This window comes from Somniosus microcephalus, unplaced genomic scaffold (assembly GCF_052327205.1).
Source record: "Somniosus microcephalus isolate GS21.2 unplaced genomic scaffold, FLI_Smic_1.0 unresolved_chr1, whole genome shotgun sequence".
NCBI classification, from domain to species: Eukaryota; Metazoa; Chordata; class Chondrichthyes; order Squaliformes; family Somniosidae; genus Somniosus; species Somniosus microcephalus.
Genome location: NW_028225179.1, coordinates 87,632,809 through 87,656,204, shown reverse-complemented (window position 1 = coordinate 87,656,204; position 23,396 = coordinate 87,632,809). Strand labels below are relative to the sequence as shown.

The 23,396-nt window shown below is 52.7% G+C and overlaps 1 protein-coding gene across 1 annotated transcript in view; it reads left to right on the top strand.

Moving 5' to 3' along the window:
• Positions 1–23,396, top strand: part of LOC147095567 (scavenger receptor cysteine-rich domain-containing protein DMBT1-like) — a 101,322-nt gene that overhangs the window by 66,158 nt on the left and 11,768 nt on the right. The window contains exon 10 of the mRNA XM_085974697.1: positions 13,706–14,020. Coding sequence (XP_085830823.1) covers positions 13,706–14,020 — 315 coding nt within the window. The remainder of the gene's footprint in view (positions 1–13,705; positions 14,021–23,396) is intronic.

The window sequence follows — 23,396 nt, the reverse complement described above, 5'->3', positions numbered from 1 at the left end:
ATCCCACCCAGTCTAATCCCACTCTCCTGCTCACTCCTCACACCCTTTAATATCCCACCCAGTCTAATCCCACTCTCCTGCTCACTCCCCACACCCTTTAATATCCCACCCAGTCTAATCCGACTCTCCTGCTCACTCCCCACTCCCTTTAATATCCCTCCCAGTCTAATCCCACTCTCCTGCTCACTCCTCACACCCTTTAATATTCCACCCAGTCTAATCCCACTCTCCTGCTCACTCCTCGCACCCTTTAATATCCCACCCAGTCTAATCCCACTCTCCTGCTCACTCCCCATACACTTTAATATCCCACCCAGTCTAATCCCACTCTCCTGCTCACTCCCCATACCCTTTAATATCCCACCCAGTCTAATCGCACTCTCCTGCTCACTCCTCACACCCTTTAATATCCCACCCAGTCTAATCCCACTCTCCTGCTCACTCCCCACACCCTTTAATATCCCACCCAGTCTAATCCCACTCTCCTGCTCACTCCCCACACCCTTTAATATCCCACCCAGTCTAATCCCACTCTCCTGCTCACTCCCCACACCCTTTAATATCCCACCCAGTCTAATCCCACTCTCCTGCTCACTCCCCACTCCCTTTAATATCCCACCCAGTCTAATCCCACTCTCCTGCTCACTCCTCACACCCTTTAATATCCCACCCAGTCTAATCCCACTCTCCTGCTCACTCCTCACACCATTTAATATCCCACCCAGTCTAATCCCACTCTCCTGCTCACTCCTCACACCCTTTAATATCCCACCCAGTCTAATCCCACTCTCCTGCTCACTCCTCACACCCTTTAATATCCCACCCAGTCTAATCCCACTCTCCTGCTCACTCCTCACACCCTTTAATATCCCACCCAGTCTAATCCCACTCTCCTGCTCACTCCCCACTCCCTTTAATATCCCACCCAGTCTAATCCCACTCTCCTGCTCACTCCCCACACCCTTTAATATCCCACCCAGTCTAATCCCACTCTCCTGCTCACTCCCCACTCCCTTTAATATCCCACCCAGTCTAATCCCATTCTCCTGCTCACTCCTCACACCCTTTAATATCCCACCCAGTCTAATCCCACTCTCCTGATCACTCCCCACACCCTTTAATATCCCACCCAGTCTAATCCCACTCTCCTGCTCACTCCCCACGCCCTTTAATATCCCACCCAGTCTAATCCCACTCTCCTGCTCACTCCTCACACCCTTTAATATCCCACCCAGTCTAATCCCACTCTCCTGATCACTCCCCACACCCTTTAATATCCCACCCAGTCTAATCCCACTCTCCTGCTCACTCCCCACACCCTTTAATATCCCACCCAGTCTAATCCCACTCTCCTGCTCACTCCCCACTCCCTTTAATATCCCACCCAGTCTAATCCCACTCTCCTGCTCACTCCCCACACCCTTTAATATCCCACCCAGTCTAATCCCACTCTCCTGCTCACTCCTCACACCCTTTAATATCCCACCCAGTCTAATCCCACTCTCCTGCTCACTCCTGACACCCTTTAATATCCCACCCAGTCTAATCCCACTCTCCTGCTCACTCCTCACACCCTTTAATATCCCACCCAGTCTAATCCCACTCTCCTGCTCACTCCTGACACCCTTTAATATCCCACCCAGTCTAATCCCACTCTCCTGCTCACTCCTCACACCCTTTAATATCCCACCCAGTCTAATCCCACTCTCCTGCTCACTCCTCACACCCGTTAATAATCCACCCAGTCTAATCCCACTCTCCTGCTCACTCCTCACACCCTTTAATATCCCACCAATCTAATCCCACTCTGCTGCTCACTCCCCACACCCTTTAATATCCCACCCAGTCTAATCCCACTCTCCCTTCCCTCCTCACACCCTTTAATATCCCACCCAGTCTAATCCCACTCTCCTGCTCACTCCCCACTCCCTTTAATATCCCACCCAGTCTAATCCCACTCTCCTGCTCACTCCCCACACCCTTTAATATCCCACCCAGTCTAATCCCACTCTCCTGCTCACTCCCCACACCCTTTAATATCCCAGTCTAATCCCACTCTCCTGCTCACTCCTCACACCCTTTAATATCCCACCCAGTCCAATCCCACTCTCCTGCTCACTCCCCACACCCTTTAATATCCCACCCAGTCTAATCCCACTCTCCTGCTCACTCCCCACACCCTTTAATATCCCACCCAGTCTAATCCCACTCTCCTGCTCACTCCCCACACCCTTTAATATCCCACCCAGTCCAATCCCACTCTCCTGCTCACTCCCCACACCCTTTAATATCCCACGCAGTCTAATCCCACTCTCCTGCTCACTCCTCACACCCTTTAATATCCCACCGAGTCTAATCCCACTCTCCTGCTCACTCCTCACACCCTTTAATATCCCACCCAGTCTAATTCCACTCTCCTGCTCACTCCCCACACCCTTTAATATCCCACCCAGTCTAATCCCACTCTCCTGCTCACTCCCCACACCCTTTAATATCCCACCCAGTCTAATCCCACTCTCCTGCTCACTCCCCACACCCTTTAATATCCCACCCAGTCTAATCCCACTTTCCTGCTCACTAGCCACACCCTTTAATATCCCACCCAGTCCAATCCCACTTTCCTGCTCACTAGCCACACCCTTTAATATCCCACCCAGTCTAATCCCACTCTCCTGATCACTCCCCACACCCTTTAATATCCCACCAAGTCTAATCCCACTCTCCTGCTCACTCCTCACACCCTTTAATATCCCAGTCTAATCCCACTCTCCTGCTCACTCCCCACTCCCTTTAATATCCCACCCAGTCTAATCCCACTCTCCCTTCACTCCCCACTCCCTTTAATATCCCACCCAGTCTAATCCCACTCTCCTGCTCCCTCCCCACACCCTTTAATATCCCACCCAGTCTAATCCCACTCTCCTGCTCACTCCTCACACCCTTTAATATCCCACCCAGTCTAATCCCACTCTCCTGATCATTCCCCATACCCTTTAATATCCCACCCAGTCTAATCCCACTCTCCCCTTCACTCCCCACACCCTTTAATATCCCACCCAGTCTAATCCCACTCTCCTGCTCACTCCCCACACCCTTTAATATCCCACCCAGTCTAATCCCACTCTCCTGCTCACTCCCCACAACCTTTAATATCCCACCCAGTCTAATCCCACTCTCCTGTTCACTCCTCACACCCTTTAATATCCCACCCAGTCTAATCCCACTCTCCTGCTCACTCCTCACACCCTTTAATATCCCACCCAGTCTAATCCCACTCTCCTGCTCACTCCCCATACCCTTTAATATCCCACCCAGTCCAATCCCACTCTCCTGCTCACTCCTCACACCCTTTAATATCCCACCCAGTCTAATCCCACTCTCCTGCTCACTCCCCACACCCTTTAATATCCCACCCAGTCTAATCCCACTCTCCTGCTCACTCCCCACACCCTTTAATATCCCACCCAGTCTAATCCCACTCTCCTGCTCACTCCTCACACCCTTTAATATCCCACCCAGTCTAATCCCACTCTCCTACTCACTCCCCATACCCTTTAATATCCCACCCAGTCTAGTCCCACTCTCCTGCTCATTCCCCACACCATTTAATATCCCACCCAGTCTAATCCCACTCTCCTGCTCACTCCCCACACCCTTTAATATCCCACCCAGTCTAATCCCACTCTCCTGCTCACTCCCCACACCCTTTAATATCCCACCCAGTCTAAGCCCACTCTCCTGCTCACTCCCCACACCCTTTAATATCCCACCCAGTCTAATCCCACTCTCCTGCTCACTCCCCACACCCTTTAATATCCCACCCAGTCTAATCCCACTCTCCTGCTCACTCCCCACACCCTTTAATATCCCACCCAGTCTAATACCACTCTCCTGCTCACTCCCCACACCCTTTAATATCCCACCCAGTCTAATCCCACTCTCCTGCTCACTCCCCACACCCTTTAATATCCCACCCAGTCTAATCCCACTCTCCTGCTCACTCCTCACACCCTTTAATATCCCACCCAGTCTAATCCCACTCTCCTGCTCACTCCCCACACCCTTTAATATCCCACCCAGTCTAATCCCATTCTCCTGCTCACTCCCCACTCCCTTTAATATCCCACCCAGTCTAATCCCACTCTCCTGCTCACTCCCCACTCCCATTAATATCCCACCCAGTCTAATCCCACTCTCCCTTCACTCCCCACACCCTTTAATATCCCACCCAGTCTAATCCCACTCTCCTGCTCACTCCTCACACCCTTTAATATCCCACCGAGTCTAATCCCACTCTCCTGCTCACTCCTCACACCCTTTAATATCCCACCCAGTCTAATTCCACTCTCCTGCTCACTCCCCACACCCTTTAATATCCCACCCAGTCTAATCCCACTCTCCTGCTCACTCCCCACACCCTTTAATATCCCACCCAGTCTAATCCCACTCTCCTGCTCACTCCCCACACCCTTTAATATCCCACCCAGTCTAATCCCACTTTCCTGCTCACTAGCCACACCCTTTAATATCCCACCCAGTCCAATCCCACTTTCCTGCTCACTAGCCACACCCTTTAATATCCCACCCAGTCTAATCCCACTCTCCTGATCACTCCCCACACCCTTTAATATCCCACCAAGTCTAATCCCACTCTCCTGCTCACTCCTCACACCCTTTAATATCCCACCCAGTCTAATCCCACTCTCCTGCTCACTCCCCACTCCCTTTAATATCCCACCCAGTCTAATCCCACTCTCCCTTCACTCCCCACTCCCTTTAATATCCCACCCAGTCTAATCCCACTCTCCTGCTCCCTCCCCACACCCTTTAATATCCCACCCAGTCTAATCCCACTCTCCTGCTCACTCCTCACACCCTTTAATATCCCACCCAGTCTAATCCCACTCTCCTGATCATTCCCCATACCCTTTAATATCCCACCCAGTCTAATCCCACTCTCCCCTTCACTCCCCACACCCTTTAATATCCCACCCAGTCTAATCCCACTCTCCTGCTCACTCCCCACACCCTTTAATATCCCACCCAGTCTAATCCCACTCTCCTGCTCACTCCCCACAACCTTTAATATCCCACCCAGTCTAATCCCACTCTCCTGTTCACTCCTCACACCCTTTAATATCCCACCCAGTCTAATCCCACTCTCCTGCTCACTCCTCACACCCTTTAATATCCCACCCAGTCTAATCCCACTCTCCTGCTCACTCCCCATACCCTTTAATATCCCACCCAGTCCAATCCCACTCTCCTGCTCACTCCTCACACCCTTTAATATCCCACCCAGTCTAATCCCACTCTCCTGCTCACTCCCCACACCCTTTAATATCCCACCCAGTCTAATCCCACTCTCCTGCTCACTCCCCACACCCTTTAATATCCCACCCAGTCTAATCCCACTCTCCTGCTCACTCCTCACACCCTTTAATATCCCACCCAGTCTAATCCCACTCTCCTACTCACTCCCCATACCCTTTAATATCCCACCCAGTCTAGTCCCACTCTCCTGCTCATTCCCCACACCATTTAATATCCCACCCAGTCTAATCCCACTCTCCTGCTCACTCCCCACACCCTTTAATATCCCACCCAGTCTAATCCCACTCTCCTGCTCACTCCCCACACCCTTTAATATCCCACCCAGTCTAAGCCCACTCTCCTGCTCACTCCCCACACCCTTTAATATCCCACCCAGTCTAATCCCACTCTCCTGCTCACTCCCCACACCCTTTAATATCCCACCCAGTCTAATCCCACTCTCCTGCTCACTCCCCACACCCTTTAATATCCCACCCAGTCTAATACCACTCTCCTGCTCACTCCCCACACCCTTTAATATCCCACCCAGTCTAATCCCACTCTCCTGCTCACTCCCCACACCCTTTAATATCCCACCCAGTCTAATCCCACTCTCCTGCTCACTCCTCACACCCTTTAATATCCCACCCAGTCTAATCCCACTCTCCTGCTCACTCCCCACACCCTTTAATATCCCACCCAGTCTAATCCCATTCTCCTGCTCACTCCCCACTCCCTTTAATATCCCACCCAGTCTAATCCCACTCTCCTGCTCACTCCCCACTCCCATTAATATCCCACCCAGTCTAATCCCACTCTCCCTTCACTCCCCACACCCTTTAATATCCCACCCAGTCTAATCCCACTCTCCTGCTCACTCCTCACACCCTTTAATATCCCACCCAGTCTAATCCCACTCTCCTGCTCACTCCCCACACCCTTTAATATCCCACCCAGTCTAATCCCACTCTCCCCTTCACTCCCCACACCCTTTAATATCCCACCCAGTCTAATCCCACTCTCCCCTTCACTCCCCACACCCTTTAATATCCCACCCAGTCTAATCCCACTCTCCTGCTCACTCCTCACACCCTTTAATATCCCAGACAGTCTAATCCCACTCTCCTGCTCACTCCCCACTCCCTTTAATATCCCACCCAGTCTAATCCCACTCTCCTGCTCACTCCCCACACCCTTTAATATCCCACCCAGTCTAATCCCACTCTCCTGCTCACTCCTCACACCCTTTAATATCCCACCCAGTCTAATCCCACTCTCCTGCTCACTCCTCACTCCCTTTAATATCCCACCCAGTCTAATCCCACTCTCCCTTCACTCCCCACACCCTTCAATATCCCACCCAGTCTAATCCCACTCTCCTGCTCACTCCTCACACCCTTTAATATCTCACCCAGTCTAATCCCACTCTCCTGCTCACTCCTCACACCCTTTAATATCCCACCCAGTCTAATCCCATTCTCCTGCTCACTCCCCACACCCTTTAATATCCCACCCAGTCTAATCCCACTCTCCTGCTCACTCCTCACACCCTTTAATATCCCAGCCAGTCTAATCCCACTCTCCTGCTCACTCCCCACACCCTTTAATATCCCACCCAGTCTAATCCCACTCTCCTGCTCACTCCCCACTCCCTTTAATATCCCACCCAGTCTAATCCCACTCTCCTGCTCACTCCTGACACCCTTTAATATCCCGCCTAGTCTAATCCCACTCTCCTGCTCACTCATCACACCCTTTAATATCCCACCCAGTCTAATCCCACTCTCCTGCTCACTCCCCACACCCTTTAATATCCCACCCAGTCTAATCCCACTCTCCTGCTCACTCCTCACACCCTTTAATATCCCACCTAGTCTAATCCCACTCTCCTGCTCACTCCTCACACCCTTTAATATCCCACCCAGTCTAATCCCACTCTCCTGCTCACTCCCCATACCATTTAATATCCCACCCAGGCTAATCCCACTCTCCTGCTCACTCCTCACACCCTTTAATATCCCACCCAGTCTAATCCCACTCTCCTGCTCACTCCTCACACCCTTTAATATCCCACCCAGTCTAATCCCACTCTCCTGCTCACTCCTCACACGCTTTAATATCCCACCCAGTCTAATCCCACTCTCCTGCTCACTCCCCACATCCTTTAATATCCCACCCAGTCTAATCCCACTCTCCTGCTCACTCCCCACACCCTTTAATATCCCACCCAGTCTAATCCCACTCTCCCTTCACTCCCCACACCCTTTAATATCCCACCCAGTCTAATCCCACTCTCCTGCTCACTCCCCACACCATTTAATATCCCACCCAGTCTAATCCCACTCTCCTGCTCACTCCCCACACCCTTTAATATCCCACCCAGTCTAATCCCACTCTCCTGCTCACTCCCCACTCCCTATAATATCCCACCCAGTCTAATCCCACTCTCCTGCTCACTCCCCACACCCTTGAATATCCCACCCAGTCTAATCCCACTCCCCTGCTCACTCCTCACACCCTTGAATATCCCACCCAGTCTAATCCCACTCTCCTGCTCGCTCCCCATACCCTTTAATATCCCACCCAGTCTAATCCCACTCTCCTGCTCACTCCTCACACCCTTTAATATCCCACCCAGTCTAATCCCACTCTCCTGCTCACTCCTCACACCCTTTAATATCCCACCCAGTCTAATCCCACTCTCCTGCTCACTCCCCACACCCTTTAATATCCCACCCAGTCTAATCCCACTCTCCTGCTCACTCCCCACACCCTTTAATATCCCACCCAGTCTAATCCCACTCTCCTGCTCACTCCCCACACCCTTTAATATCCCACCCAGTCTAATCCCACTCTCCTGCTCACTCCCCACACCCTTTAATATCCCACCCAGTCTAATCCCACTCTCCTGCTCACTCCTCACACCCTTTAATATCCCACCCAGTCTAATCCCACTCTCCTGCTCACTCCCCACACCCTTTAATATCCCACCCAGTCTAATCCGACTCTCCTGCTCACTCCCCACTCCCTTTAATATCCCTCCCAGTCTAATCCCACTCTCCTGCTCACTCCTCACACCCTTTAATATCCCACCCAGTCTAATCCCACTCTCCTGCTCACTCCTCGCACCCTTTAATATCCCACCCAGTCTAATCCCACTCTCCTGCTCACTCCCCATACCCTTTAATATCCCACCCTGTCTAATCCCACTCTCCTGCTCACTCCCCATACCCTTTAATATCCCACCCAGTCTAATCGCACTCTCCTGCTCACTCCTCACACCCTTTAATATCCCACCCAGTCTAATCCCACTCTCCTGCTCACTCCCCACACCCTTTAATATCCCACCCAGTCTAATCCCACTCTCCTGCTCACTCCCCACACCCTTTAATATCCCACCCAGTCTAATCCCACTCTCCTGCTCACTCCCCACACCCTTTAATATCCCACCCAGTCTAATCCCACTCTCCTGCTCACTCCCCACTCCCTTTAATATCCCACCCAGTCTAATCCCACTCTCCTGCTCACTCCTCACACCCTTTAATATCCCACCCAGTCTAATCCCACTCTCCTGCTCACTCCTCACACCATTTAATATCCCACCCAGTCTAATCCCACTCTCCTGCTCACTCCTCACACCCTTTAATATCCCACCCAGTCTAATCCCACTCTCCTGCTCACTCCTCACACCCTTTAATATCCCACCCAGTCTAATCCCACTCTCCTGCTCACTCCTCACACCCTTTAATATCCCACCCAGTCTAATCCCACTCTCCTGCTCACTCCCCACTCCCTTTAATATCCCACCCAGTCTAATCCCACTCTCCTGCTCACTCCCCACACCCTTTAATATCCCACCCAGTCTAATCCCACTCTCCTGCTCACTCCCCACTCCCTTTAATATCCCACCCAGTCTAATCCCATTCTCCTGCTCACTCCTCACACCCTTTAATATCCCACCCAGTCTAATCCCACTCTCCTGATCACTCCCCACACCCTTTAATATCCCACCCAGTCTAATCCCACTCTCCTGCTCACTCCCCACTCCCTTTAATATCCCACCCAGTCTAATCCCACTCTCCTGCTCACTCCTCACACCCTTTAATATCCCACCCAGTCTAATCCCACTCTCCTGATCACTCCCCACACCCTTTAATATCCCACCCAGTCTAATCCCACTCTCCTGCTCACTCCCCACACCCTTTAATATCCCACCCAGTCTAATCCCACTCTCCTGCTCACTCCCCACTCCCTTTAATATCCCACCCAGTCTAATCCCACTCTCCTGCTCACTCCCCACACCCTTTAATATCCCACCCAGTCTAATCCCACTCTCCTGCTCACTCCTCACACCCTTTAATATCCCACCCAGTCTAATCCCACTCTCCTGCTCACTCCTCACACCCTTTAATATCCCACCCAGTCTAATCCCACTCTCCTGCTCACTCCTGACACCCTTTAATATCCCACCCAGTCTAATCCCACTCTCCTGCTCACTCCTCACACCCTTTAATATCCCACCCAGTCTAATCCCACTCTCCTGCTCACTCCTCACACCCGTTAATAATCCACCCAGTCTAATCCCACTCTCCTGCTCACTCCTCACACCCTTTAATATCCCACCAATCTAATCCCACTCTCCTGCTCACACCCCACACCCTTTAATATCCCACCCAGTCTAATCCCACTCTCCCTTCCCTCCTCACACCCTTTAATATCCCACCCAGTCTAATCCCACTCTCCTGCTCACTCCCCACTCCCTTTAATATCCCACCCAGTCTAATCCCACTCTCCTGCTCACTCCCCACACCCTTTAATACCCCACCCAGTCTAATCCCACTCTCCTGCTCACTCCCCACACCCTTTAATATCCCACCCAGTCTAATCCCACTCTCCTGCTCACTCCTCACACCCTTTAATATCCCACCCAGTCCAATCCCACTCTCCTGCTCACTCCGCACACCCTTTAATATCCCACCCAGTCTAATCCCACTCTCCTGCTCACTCCCCACACCCTTTAATATCCCACCCAGTCTAATCCCACTCTCCTGCTCACTCCCCACACCCTTTAATATCCCACCCAGTCCAATCCCACTCTCCTGCTCACTCCCCACACCCTTTAATATCCCACCCAGTCTAATCCCACTCTCCTGCTCACTCCTCACACCCTTTAATATCCCACCGAGTCTAATCCCACTCTCCTGCTCACTCCTCACACCCTTTAATATCCCACCCAGTCTAATTCCACTCTCCTGCTCACTCCCCACACCCTTTAATATCCCACCCAGTCTAATCCCACTCTCCTGCTCACTCCCCACACCCTTTAATATCCCACCCAGTCTAATCCCACTCTCCTGCTCACTCCCCATACCCTTTAACATCCCACCCAGTCTAATCCCACTCTCCCCTTCACTCCCCACACCCTTTAATATCCCACCCAGTCTAATCCCACTCTCCTGCTCACTCCCCACACCCTTTAATATCCCACCCAGTCTCATCCCACTCTCCTGCTCACTCCCCACACCCTTTAATATCCCACCCAGTCTAATCCCACTCTCCTGCTCACTCCCCACTCCCTTTAATATCCCACCCAGTCTAATCCCACTCTCCTGCTCACTCCTCACACCTTTTAATATCCCACCCAGTCTAATCCCACTCTCCTGCTCACTCCCCACACCCTTTAATATCCCACCCAGTCTAATCCCACTCTCCTGCTCACTGCTGACACCCTTTAATATCCCACCCAGTCTAATCCCACTCTCCCTTCACTCCCCACACCCTTTAATATCCCACCCAGTCTAATCCCACTCTCCTGCTCACTCCCCACACCCTTTAATATCCCACCCAGTCTAATCCCACTCTCCTGCTCACTCCTCACACCCTTTAATATCCCACCCAGTCTAATCCCACTCTCCTGCTCACTCCTCACACCCTTTAATATCCCACCCAGTCTAATCCCACTCTCCTGCTCACTCCTCACACCCTTTAATATCCCACCCAGTCTAATCCCACTCTCCTGCTCACTCCCCACACCCTTTAATATCCCACCCAGTCTAATCCCACTCTCCTGCTCACTCCCCACACCCTTTAATATCCCACCCAGTCTAATCCCACTTTCCTGCTCACTCCTCACACCCTTTAATATCCCACCCAGTCTAATCCCACTCTCCTGCTCACTCCCCATACCCTTTAATATCCCACCCAGTCTAATCCCACTCTCCCCTTCACTCCCCACACCCTTTAATATCCCACCCAGTCTAATCCCACTCTCCCTTCACTCCCCACACCCTTTAATATCCCACCCAGTCTAATCCCACTCTCCTGCTCACTCCCCACACCCTTTAATATCCCACCCAGTCTAATCCCACTCTCCTGCTCACTCCTCACACCCTTTAATATCCCACCCAGTCTAATCCCACTCTCCTGCTCACTCCTCACACCCTTTAATATCCCACCCAGTCTAATCCCACTCTCCTGCTCACTCCCCACACCCTTTAATATCCCACCCAGTCTAATCCCACTCTCCTGCTCACTCCCCACACCCTTTAATATCCCACCCAGTCTAATCCCACTTTCCTGCTCACTCCTCACACCCTTTAATATCCCACCCAGTCTAATCCCACTTTTCTGCTCACTCCTCACACCCTTTAATATCCCACCCAGTCTAATCCCACTCTCCTGCTCACTCCCCACTCCCTTTAATATCCCACCCAGTCTAATCCCACTCTCCTGCTCACTCCTCACACCCTTTAATATCCCACCCAGTCTAATCCCACTCTCCTGCTCACTCTCCACACCCTTTAATATCCCACCCAGTCTAATCCCACTCTCCTGCTTACTCCCCACTCCCTTTAATATCCCACCCAGTCTAATCCCACTCTCCTGCTCACTCCCCACTCCCTTTAATATCCCACCCAGTCTAATCCCACTCTCCTGCTCACTCCTCACACCCTTTAATATCCCACCCAGTCTAATCCCACTTTCCTGCTCACTCCTCACACCCTTTAATATCCCACCCAGTCTAATCCCACTCTCCCCTTCACTCCCCACACCCTTTAATATCCCACCCAGTCTAATCCCACTCTCCCTTCACTCCCCACACCCTTTAATATCCCACCCAGTCTAATCCCACTCTCCTGCTCACTCCCCACACCCTTTAATATCCCACCCAGTCTAATCCCACTCTCCTGCTCACTCCTCACACCCTTTAATATCCCACCCAGTCTAATCCCACTCTCCTGCTCACTCCTCACACCCTTTAATATCGCACCCAGTCTAATCCCACTCTCCTGCTCACTCCCCACACCCTTTAATATCCCACCCAGTCTAATCCCACTCTCCTGCTCACTCCCCACACCCTTTAATATCCCACCCAGTCTAATCCCACTTTCCTGCTCACTCCTCACACCCTTTAATATCCCACCCAGTCTAATCCCACTTTCCTGCTCACTCCTCACACCCTTTAATATCCCACCCAGTCTAATCCCACTCTCCTGCTCACTCCCCACTCCCTTTAATATCCCACCCAGTCTAATCCCACTCTCCTGCTCACTCCTCACACCCTTTAATATCCCACCCAGTCTAATCCCACTCTCCTGCTCACTCTCCACACCCTTTAATATCCCACCCAGTCTAATCCCACTCTCCTGCTCACTCCCCACTCCCTTTAATATCCCACCCAGTCTAATCCCACTCTCCTGCTCACTCCTCACACCCTTTAATATCCCACCCAGTCTAATCCCACTCTCCTGCTCACTCCTCACACCCTTTAATATCCCACCCAGTCTAATCCCACTCTCCTGCTCACTCCTCACACCCTTTAAATGGAATCGAAGGCTCTGGTGACGGGGTGAGCTGAAGACGGGGGGAGGTGACTCGTGTGGAGCATAAACACCGACATGGACCTGTCGGGTGAATGGCCTGTTTCTGTGCTGTACATTCTATGTAACTGTTCCTAGTTACCTGAAACCAGTGGATAATGAATGGTTTTCTCTCCCCTTTTTTGTTGTAAGGTGATTCAGTTGTTGGTATGTGACACCCAGAACCTCCCTGGACCCCATAATGTGAACAGAAACTGTCCATATGGAAGTGAACTTTCGGAGGGCTCAGTGTGGGGATGGTTTCTGAAAGTGCCGATACTGGGAGAGTGGCTGAGATTCCAGTCTGTTCAGTAACAGCAACTGTCGGGGCTTGGAGATACTCACTGACCCCACCGCCCCCTCACTGACCCCACTCCCCCCTCTGACCCCTCACTGCCCCTACACCCACCTCACCCACCCTCCCCCCCCCACCGCACCTCACCACCCCCCTCACCGACCCGTAACAACAGTGAGTTCTAGAGAATTCTGGTCAAACTCGGAATGGTTTCAACTCCTTCCCGTCTCTATTCCAGGTCCGGTGCCCGTACGGCTGGTGAACGGGACCAACATGTGCTCCGGGAGAGTTGAGGTCTACCATAACTCTGTCTGGGGGACCGTCTGTGATAATGGCTGGGATGTAAATGCAGCAAGTGTGGTCTGCAGACTGTTGAATTGTGGGACGGCCCTGCCAGCAACAGAAGGCGCCTTCTATGGAGAGGGGACTGGGGACATCTGGCTGAGTGATGTGAGGTGCAACGGGACAGAGCCTGCCCTCGATCAGTGCTCTCAGAGTCCGTGGGGTGTGAATAACTGCACACACAGTCGGGACACTGGAGTTACCTGCTCAGGTGAGTGGAGTTACCCGCTCGGGTGGGCAGAGTTACCCGCTCGGGTGAGCGGAGTTACCTGCTCAGGTGAGTGGAGTTACCCGCTTGGGTGAGCGGAGTTAGCTGCTCGGGTGAGCGGAGTTTCCTGCTCGGGTGAGTGGAGTTACCCGCTCGGGTGAGTGGAGTTACCCGCTCGGGTGAGTGGAGTTACCCGCTTGGGTGAGAGGAGTTAGCTGCTCGGGTGAGCGGAGTTTCCTGCTCGGGTGAGTGGAGTTACCCGCTCGGGTGAGAGGAGTTACCCGCTCGGGTGAGAGGAGTTACCCGCTCGGGTGAGAGGAGTTAACCGCTCGGGTGAGAGGAGTTACCTGCTCGGGTGAGCGGAGTTTCCTGCTCGGGTGAGAGGAGTTACCTGCTCGGGTGAGTGGAGTTCCCTGCTCGGGTGAGAGGAGTTACCTGCTCGGGTGAGTGGAGTTACCTGCTTGGGTGAGAGGAGTTACCTGCTCGGGTGAGTGGAGTTCCCTGCTCGGGTGAGAGGAGATACCTGCTCGGGTGAGGGGAGTTACCTGCTCGGGTGAGCGGAGATACCAGCTCGAGTGAGATGGGTTACCTGCTCGGGTGAGTGGAGTTCCCTGCTCGGGTGAGCGGAGTTACCTGCTCGAGTGAGATGGGTTACCTGCTCGGGTGAGGGGAGTTACCTGCTCGGGTTAGAGGAGTTACCCGCTCGGGTGAGGGGAGTTACCCCCTCGGGTGAGGGGAGTTACCAGCTCGGGTGAGGGGAGTTACCAGCTCGGGTGAGCGGAGTTACCTGCTCGGGTGAGCGGAGTTACCCGCTCGGGTGAGTGGAGTTACCTGCTCGGGTGAGCGGAGTTACCCGCTCGGGTGAGATGGGTTACCTGCTCGGGTGAGGGGAGTTACCTGCTCGGGTGAGGGGAGTTACCTGCTCGAGTGAGATGGGTTACCTGCTCGGGTGAGGGGAGTTACCTGCTCGGGTTAGAGGAGTTACCCGCTCGGGTGAGGGGAGTTACCTGCTCGGGTTAGAGGAGTTACCCGCTCGGGTGAGGGGAGTTACCTGCTCGGGTGAGGGGAGTTACCTGCTCGAGTGAGATGGGTTACCTGCTCGGGTGAGGGGAGTTACCTGCTCGGGTTAGAGGAGTTACCCGCTCGGGTGAGGGGAGTTACCTGCTCGGGTTAGAGGAGTTACCCGCTCGGGTGAGGGGAGTTACCAGCTCGGGTGAGGGGAGTTACCAGCTCGGGTGAGGGGAGTTACCCGCTCGGGTGAGTGGAGTTACCTGCTCGGGTGAGCGGAGTTACCCGCTCGGGTGAGAGGAGTTAGCGGCTCGGATGAGTGGAGTTACTGGCTCGGGTGAGTGGAGTTACCTGCTCGGGTGAGTGGAGTTACTTGCTCGGGTGAGTGGAGTTACCTGCTCGGGTGAGTGGAGTTACCTGCTCGGGTGAGTGGAGTTACTTGCTCGGGTGAGTGGAGTTACTTGCTCGGGTGAGCGGAGTTACCTGCTCGGGTGAGCGGAGTTACCTGCTCGGGTGAGCGGAGTTACCTGCTCGCGTGAGCGCAGTTACCTGCTCGGGTGAGCGGAGTTACCCGCTCGGGTGAGAGGAGTTAGCGGCTCGGATGAGTGGAGTTACCCGCTCAGGTGAGGGGAGTTACCTGCTCGGCTGAGCGGAGTTACCTGCTCGGGTGAGAGGAGTTACCTGCTCGGGTGAGAGGAGTTACCCGCTCAGGTGAGTGGAGTTACCCGCTCAGGTGAGGGGAGTTACCTGCTCGGCTGAGTGGAGTTACCTGCTCGGGTGAGCGGAGTTAGATGCTCGGGTGAGAGGGGTTAGCGGCTCGGGTGAGTGGAGTTAGCGGCTCGGGTGAGTGGAGTTACCCGCTCGGGTGAGTGGAGTTACCCGCTCGGGTGAGTGGAGTTGCCTGCTCGGGTGAGTGGAGTTGCCTGCTCGGGTGAGTGGAGTTGCCTGCTCGGGTGAGTGGAGTTACCAGCTCGGGTGAGAGGAGTTACCCGCTCGGGTGAGAGGAGTTAGCGGCTCGGGTGAGTGGAGTTACCCGCTCGGGTGAGTGGAGTTACCCCCTCGGGTGAGTGGAGTTACCCGCTCGGGTGAGAGGAGTTACCCGCTCGGGTGAGTGGAGTTACCTGCTCGGGTGAGAGGAGTTACCTGCTCGGGTGAGAGGAGATACCTGCTCGGGTGAGAGGAGTTACCTGCTCGGGTGAGAGGAGTTACCTGCTCGGGTGAGCGGAGTTACCTGCTCGGGTGAGAGGAGTTACCTGCTCGGGTGAGCGGAGTTACCCGCTCGGGTGAGAGGAGTTACCTGCTCGGGTGAGAGGAGTTACCTGCTCGGGTGAGCGGAGTTACCCGCTCGGGTGAGAGGAGTAACCCGCTCGGGTGAGAGGAGTTACCCGCTCGTGTGAGAGGAGTTACTTGCTTTGGTGAAAGGGGTTACCTGCTCGGGTGAAAGGGGTTACCCGCTCGGGTGAGAGGAGTTACCTGCTCGGGTGAGTGGAGTTACCCGCTCGGGTGAGAGGAGTTACCTGCTCGGGTGAGAGGAGTTACCCGCTCGGGTGAATGGAGTTACCTGCTCGGGTGAGTGGAGTTACCCGCTCGCTCGGGTGAGTGGAGTTACCCGCTCAGGTGAGTGGAGTTACCCGCTCAGGTGAGTGGAGTTACCCGCTCAGGTGAGAGGAGTTACCTGCTCGGGTGAGAGGAGTTACCTGCTCGGGTGAGCGGAGTTACCTGCTCGGGTGAGTGGAGTTACCTGCTCGGGTGAGCGGAGTTACCCGCTCGGGTGAGCGGAGTTACCTGCTCGGGTGAGCGGAGTTACCTGCTCGGGTGAGTGGAGTTACCTGCTCGGGTGAGTGGAGTTACCCGCTCGGGTGAGTGGAGTTACCTGCTCGGGTGAGTGGAGTTACCCGCTCGGGTGAGAGGAGTTACCTGCTCCGGTGAGAGGAGTTACCCGCTCGGGTGAGAGGAGTTACCTGCTCGGGTGAGAGGAGTTACTTGCTTTGGTGAGAGGAGTTACCTGCTCGGGTGAGAGGAGTTACCCGCTCGGGTGAGAGGAGTTACCCGCTCGGGTGAGAGGAGTTACCTGCTCGGGTGAGAGGAGTTACTTGCTTTGGTGAGAGGAGTTACCTGCTCGGGTGAGAGGAGTTACCTGCGCGGGTGAGAGGAGTTACTTGCTGTGGTGAGAGGAGTTACCTGCTCGGGTGAGAGGAGTTACCTGCTCGGGTGAGAGGAGTTACCTGCTCGGGTGAGCGGAGTTTCCCGCTCGGGTGAGCGGAGTTACCTGCTCGGGTGAGAGGAGTTACTTGCTGTGGTGAGAGGAGTTACCCGCTCGGGTGGGCGGAGTTACCCGCTCGGGTGAGTGGAGTTACCCGCTCGGGTGAGTGGAGTTACCCGCTCCGGTGAGCGGAGTCACCCGCTCGGGTGAGTGGAGTTACCTGCTCGGGTGAGTGGAGTTACCTGCTCGGGTGAGTGGAGTTACCTGCTCGGGTGAGAGGAGTTACCTGCTCGGGTGAGTGTAGTTACCTGCTCCGGTGAGCGGAGTCACCCGCTCGGGTGAGAGGAGTTACCTGCTTGGGTGAGCGGAGTTACCTGCTCGGGTGAGTGGGTTGAGTCTGCTGTTTCTGTTCGATAAGGTCAGAAGAGTTAAATTCTAAGGGCAGGTTGCGTAGACTGGGCTTGTTTCCCTCGAGTATAGGAGATTAAGGGGTGATCTATTCGAGGTGTTCAGGTGATTAACGGATCCGATAGGGTAGCTGGAGAGAAAGGGGTAGAAATGTATCTGGGGCGGTAACCGATCGGCCGCCCGTTATACACAACCCCTGATATTTCGCTCCATTGCAGTCGATTGAATTGAATGAAATATCAGGTGCTGCGTATAATGGGCGGCCGATCCGACTCCGCCCGCTTTGTGCCACCGACTGAGGCTAATGTCGAGCCCAGACTATTTCCTCTGGTGGGGGGAGTCCAGAACAAGGAGGCATCACCTGAAAATAGAGCCAAGCTGTTCAGGGGTGATGTCAGGAAGCACTTCTTCACACAGAGGGTAGTGGAAATCTGGAACTCCCTCCTCCAGAAAGCTGTTGAGGCTGCGGGGGTGTCAACTGAAAATTTCAAAACTGAGATTGAGAAATTTTGGATAGACAGGGTACTAAGGATTACAGGACCAAGGCGGGTAAATGGCGTTGAGTGCAGATCAGCCATGATCTAACTGAATAGCGGAACGGCTGATTGGCCTGCTGTTCCTACGTAACAGGCCCGAGGGGGCTGAATGGCCTCCTCCTGTTCCTGTGTAACAGGCCTGAGGGGGCTGAATGGCCTCCTCCTGTTCCTGTGTAACAGGTCCGAGGGGGCTGAATGGCCTCCTCCTGTTCCTGTGTAACAGGCCCGAGGGGGCTGAATGGCCTCCTCCTGTTCCTGTGTAACAGGCCTGAGGGGGCTGAATGGCCTCCTCCTGTTCCTGTGTAACGGGCCCGAGGGGGCTGAATGGCCTCCTCCTGTTTCTGTGTAACAGGCCCGAGGGGACTGAATGGCCTCCTCCTGTTCCTGTGTAACAGGGCTGAGGGGGCTAAATGGCCTCCTCCTGTTCCTGTGTAACCAGGCCGAAGGGGCTGAATGGCCTCCTCCTGTTCCTGTGTAACAGGGCCAAGGGGGCTGAATGGCCTCCTCCTGTTTCTGTGTAACAGGCCCGAGGAGACTGAATGGCCTCCTCCTGTTCCTGTGTATCAGGCCCGAGGGGGCTGAATGGCCTCCTCCTGTTCCTGTGTAACAGGCCCGAGGGGACTGAATGGCCTCCTCCTGTTCCTGTGTAACAGGCCCGAGGGGGCTGAATGGCCTCCTCCTGTTCCTGTGTAACAGGCCCGAGGGGACTGAATGGCCTCCTCCTGTTCCTGTGTAACAGGGCCAAGGGGGCTGAATGGCCTCCTCCTGTTCCTGTGTAACAGGGCCAAGGGGGCTGAATGGCCTCCTTCTGTTCCTGTGAGACAGGGCCAAGGGGATTGAATGGCCTCCTCTTGTTCCTGTGTAACAGGGCCGAGGGGGATGAATGGCCTCCTCCTATTCCTGTGTAACAGGGCCGAGGGGGATGAATGGCCTCCTCCTGTTCCTGTGTAACAGGCCCGAGGGGGATGAATGGCCTCCTCCTGTTCCTGTGTAACAGGGCCGAGGGGGCTGAATGGCCTCCTCCTGTTCCTGTGTAACAGGTCCGAGGGGACTGAATGGCCTCCTCCTGTTCCTGTGTAACAGGCCCGAGGGGACTGAATGGCCTCCTCCTGTTCCTGTGTAACAGGCCCGAGGGGACTGAATGGCCTGTTGTTCCTGTGTAACAGGCCCAAGGGGACTGAATGGCCTCCTCCTGTTCCTGTGTAACAGGCCCGAGGGGGCTGAATGGCCTCCTCCTGTTCCTGTGTAACAGGCCCGAGGGGACTGAATGGCCTCCTCCTATTCCTGTGTAACACGGCCGAGGGGGCTGAATGGCCTCCTCCTGTTCCTGTGTAACAGGCCCGAGGGGGATGAATGGCCTCCTCCTGTTCCTGTGTTCCTACATTTCCTGCTCTCTCCCTGTCCCTGTAACATTCTTCCTCCTTGAATGTTTCTCTAGAAGCCCCGATGAGCTCTGTTTCAGTTTGTGTCTGATCCCCCTGCACCGTCTCACCCCTCCGTCTCTCCCTCTGGAACCAGCACGCCATCAGACCACCCACCCGGCCTCTCCCATGTCCTCCTATTGGTCGCCTCCCCCTACCTTCCAAACTCTCTTTAGGACCTCCTCTTCACCTCTGCTTCCTCTTGCCTCGATCTCCGTCTTCCTCTGTGCCCAGCGCTCTGTGAGGGAGACACAAGTTTGTAGTAATGGGTCCACAGTCTACTGTGCCTTCTCCCCTCCCCCAGTGTTCCTGGCACTAACCCCCTCACTGTGGAACCGTTTCCACTTGGGCAGAGAGTTAGGAGGGTGACGTACAGAGAGAGAGAGACACACACCTATATATTAAACACATTGCTTCCAACAGGAGTCACTGCACAATCATTAGGAGCAGGAACCCTCGCTTCCTGCTGTGTGTGTGTGGGGGGGGCTCTGTACCACACCGGGTGAGATCAGCTCACACAGCACAGGCCGGGGATGGAGCCTGGGCCTTTCCTGCTCTGTGTGGGGGGCTCAGTACCACACCGGGTGAGATCAGCTCACTCAGCACAGGCTGGGGATGGAGCCTGGGCCTTTCCTGCTCTGTGTGGGGGGCTCTGTGTAATGATATCAGCAAATAGTGATGGTTTTTGCCTGTTTGATTATGATGCCTTACCAGCATATTTGCATGTATTGATTACTTATGCCTGACCAGCAGAGGTCATGTGACAGAGACAAGCAGTTGAGTTCCGTTTTAGTTTCGTTTTAGATGGATATCTAGCATGGGGTCTCCTGTAATGCTGTTGAACTGAGTTGAACAAACTTTGGATTAAAAGACATTCTCTTTCATAAATGTCTCGTCATTGAACCCACAAAGAAATCAATACATGGTGTCAGAAGTGATTGAAAGAGATGAAGAGGAAAAATCTGAAGTTAAATCAGCTCTCCACATATTAGCAAGCCAAAAGAGAAAATCGTGTCTTACCATTGGAGAATAGCTAATGAAGTGAAAAATGGAAGGATTACACCCACTGGCGAAGTTTCAGTTGACAGGTAATGTGGCTGAAAATTGGAGGAGATTCAAACAACATTTAGAGTTGTATTTAGCGGCAATCGGAGCTGACGAGAAAAGTGATAAACAGAAATCGTCAGTGTTCTAACATGTCGTGGGTGATGAAGCGCTGGAGGTGTATAATAACTTCACATTCGCTGCTGATGGAGACAAAACGAAGTTAGATAAAATAATGGAACAGTTTGAGGCCTACTGCATACCTAAACGTAACGTGACGTTTGAGAGGCACAGATTTTTCACATGTGTACAGAAAACGGGAAAGACTATTGATCAGTATGTGACTGAACTGAGAAACAGAAGCAAATCGTGTGAATTTGGGGGACTGACAGACTCGCTGATAAAAGACAGACTGGTGTGTGGTATTCCAGATAATGGTCTAAGGGAAAGACTGCTAAGAGAGCAAGATCTAGACCTGGGAAAAGCCATAGCACTGTGTAGGGCTACAGAGACTGTGAAGTCGCAGGCAAAGGAGCTGTTCAGTGATAATAGCTGCAACGTGGATGCAGTGAGTAAGAACGGACACAAACCGTTTAACAAAAAGAGCGCCAATGTGAAAAAAGAGGCGTGGTCAGCGAAAAAAAATGAAAGGGGCAATCGAAATCATGTGGTCGATGCGGTACACAGCATCCACCAAAAAAGTGTCCAGCATATGGTAAAACATGCAATAGTTGCAACAAAAACAACCATTATGCCCGTTGCTGTAAGAACCAAGCGCAACAAAGCAAGGTCCATGCAGTAGATGAAAGCGGGATAGAGGAGTTCAGTGTGGATGTTGTGTCTGAAAACAAAAAAGAAGAAAGAGACTGGATGTTGACACTAAAAGTGAATGACATACACATTCCATTTAAATTGGATACTGGAGCACAAGTTAATGTGATATCAGAGACTGATTTTAAGAAAATTAGACCCAGACCAAAGATACATGGAATAAAAGTGAAAGTGACAGGATACTCAGGTACTGATATACCACTGAACGGAAGATGCATTGTCAAAGTAACACACAAGGACAGAGAGCACACGCTAGCATTAATCGTGGTGCCAAAGGATGTGCAAGCCATACTAGGTTTAAAAGCCTGTGAGAGACTGAACCTGGTAAAGAGAGTCCTCGTTGTGGAAAGCGAAGGAGAGACAGTCTATGATGAACTCATGAAAGAGTACAACGACCTATTTAAGGGTCTAGGCTGCATTCCAGGAGAACACACGATCAGAGTAGATAAAAGTCATACATCCATGCAGAAAAGTTCCGTTTGCTCTTCAAAAGCAACTGAAGGCAGAGTTGGACAGGATGGAAAGCCTGAACGTGATTCAGAAGATAGATGAGCCAACTGAGTGGGTGAGTTCCCTCGTCGTAGTGGACAAAAAGAATGGAAAGCTCAGAATTTGCCTGGATCCAAGAGATCTAAACAGAGCAATAAAGAGAGAGCACTTCAAGCTTCCTACACGTGAGGAAATCATGGCACAGTTTACAAATGCAAAGTATTTCAGCAAGTTAGATGCATCATCAGGATTTTGGCAGATGAAATTGGACGAGGCAAGTTCCAGACTGTGCACGTTCAACAGTCCATTTGGCAGATACAGATTCCTAAGGTTACCATTTGGCATTGCCTCAGCTCCTGAAGTGTATCACAAAACTATCCATATGATCTATGAGCACCTGGAGGGAGTTGATACATCAATGGATGACATCATAGTATGGGGAACCACGAGAACTGAGCATGACGAGAGACTGAAAAAAGTGCTGGAAGCAACAAGGAAAACAAACCTGAAGCTGAATAGAGAGAAATGCCAGCTCGGGGTGACAGAACTGACATTCGTGGGAGATATCCTTAGCAGTGAGGGCATCAGACCAGATCCCAGAAAGGTGTCCGCCACTGAGAATATGCCAAAGCCACAATGCAAAAAGGACGTGCAGAGGTTTAATGGAATGATCAACTACATGGGTAAATTCATATCCAACCTCTCAGAAAAGATGGCGCCACTGAGAAGACTAACTGAAAAGAACATAGAATGGGAATGGAATCATGAGCATGAGAAGTCATGGAGCGATCTAAAGAAACTGCTCACAGAGGAACCAGTTCTGAGGTTTTATGACCCAGCGAGACCCATCAAGATATCATCAGATGCATCACAGAGTGGGCTCGGTGCCGTTCTTCTGCAAAAATATGACTACTGGCAACCTATTGCATATGCATCGCGTTCAATGACAGACGCGGAGACGCGATATGCTCAAATAGAAAAGGAGCTGCTCAGCATCACATACGCCTGTGAAAGATTTCACCAGTTTGTGGCAGGACAAGCAATCAGTGTAGAGACTGACCATAAGCCCTTGATTGCATTGTTCCAAAAGCCACTAAATAGCTGTCCGCTTAGAATACAAAGAATGATGATCAGGCTGCAACGCTATACACTGTTGCGTACACACCGGGTAAACTGATGTATACAGCAGACACGTTGTCCAGAGCTGTAGACCCAAGTGAGCCCGCAAACACCACAATGGATGAAAAAGTGAACGCCTACGTGGACATGATCACAAGTGCACTGCCCATAGCAGATGCAAAAATGGAGCTCATAAAGAATGAGACAAACAAAGATGAAACAATGAGACGACTAAGGAAAAGCATCTTGGATGGATGGCCCAACATGAAGCAAGACTGCTCACCTGACATGGCAGAGTACTGGAACTGCAGGGCAGAACT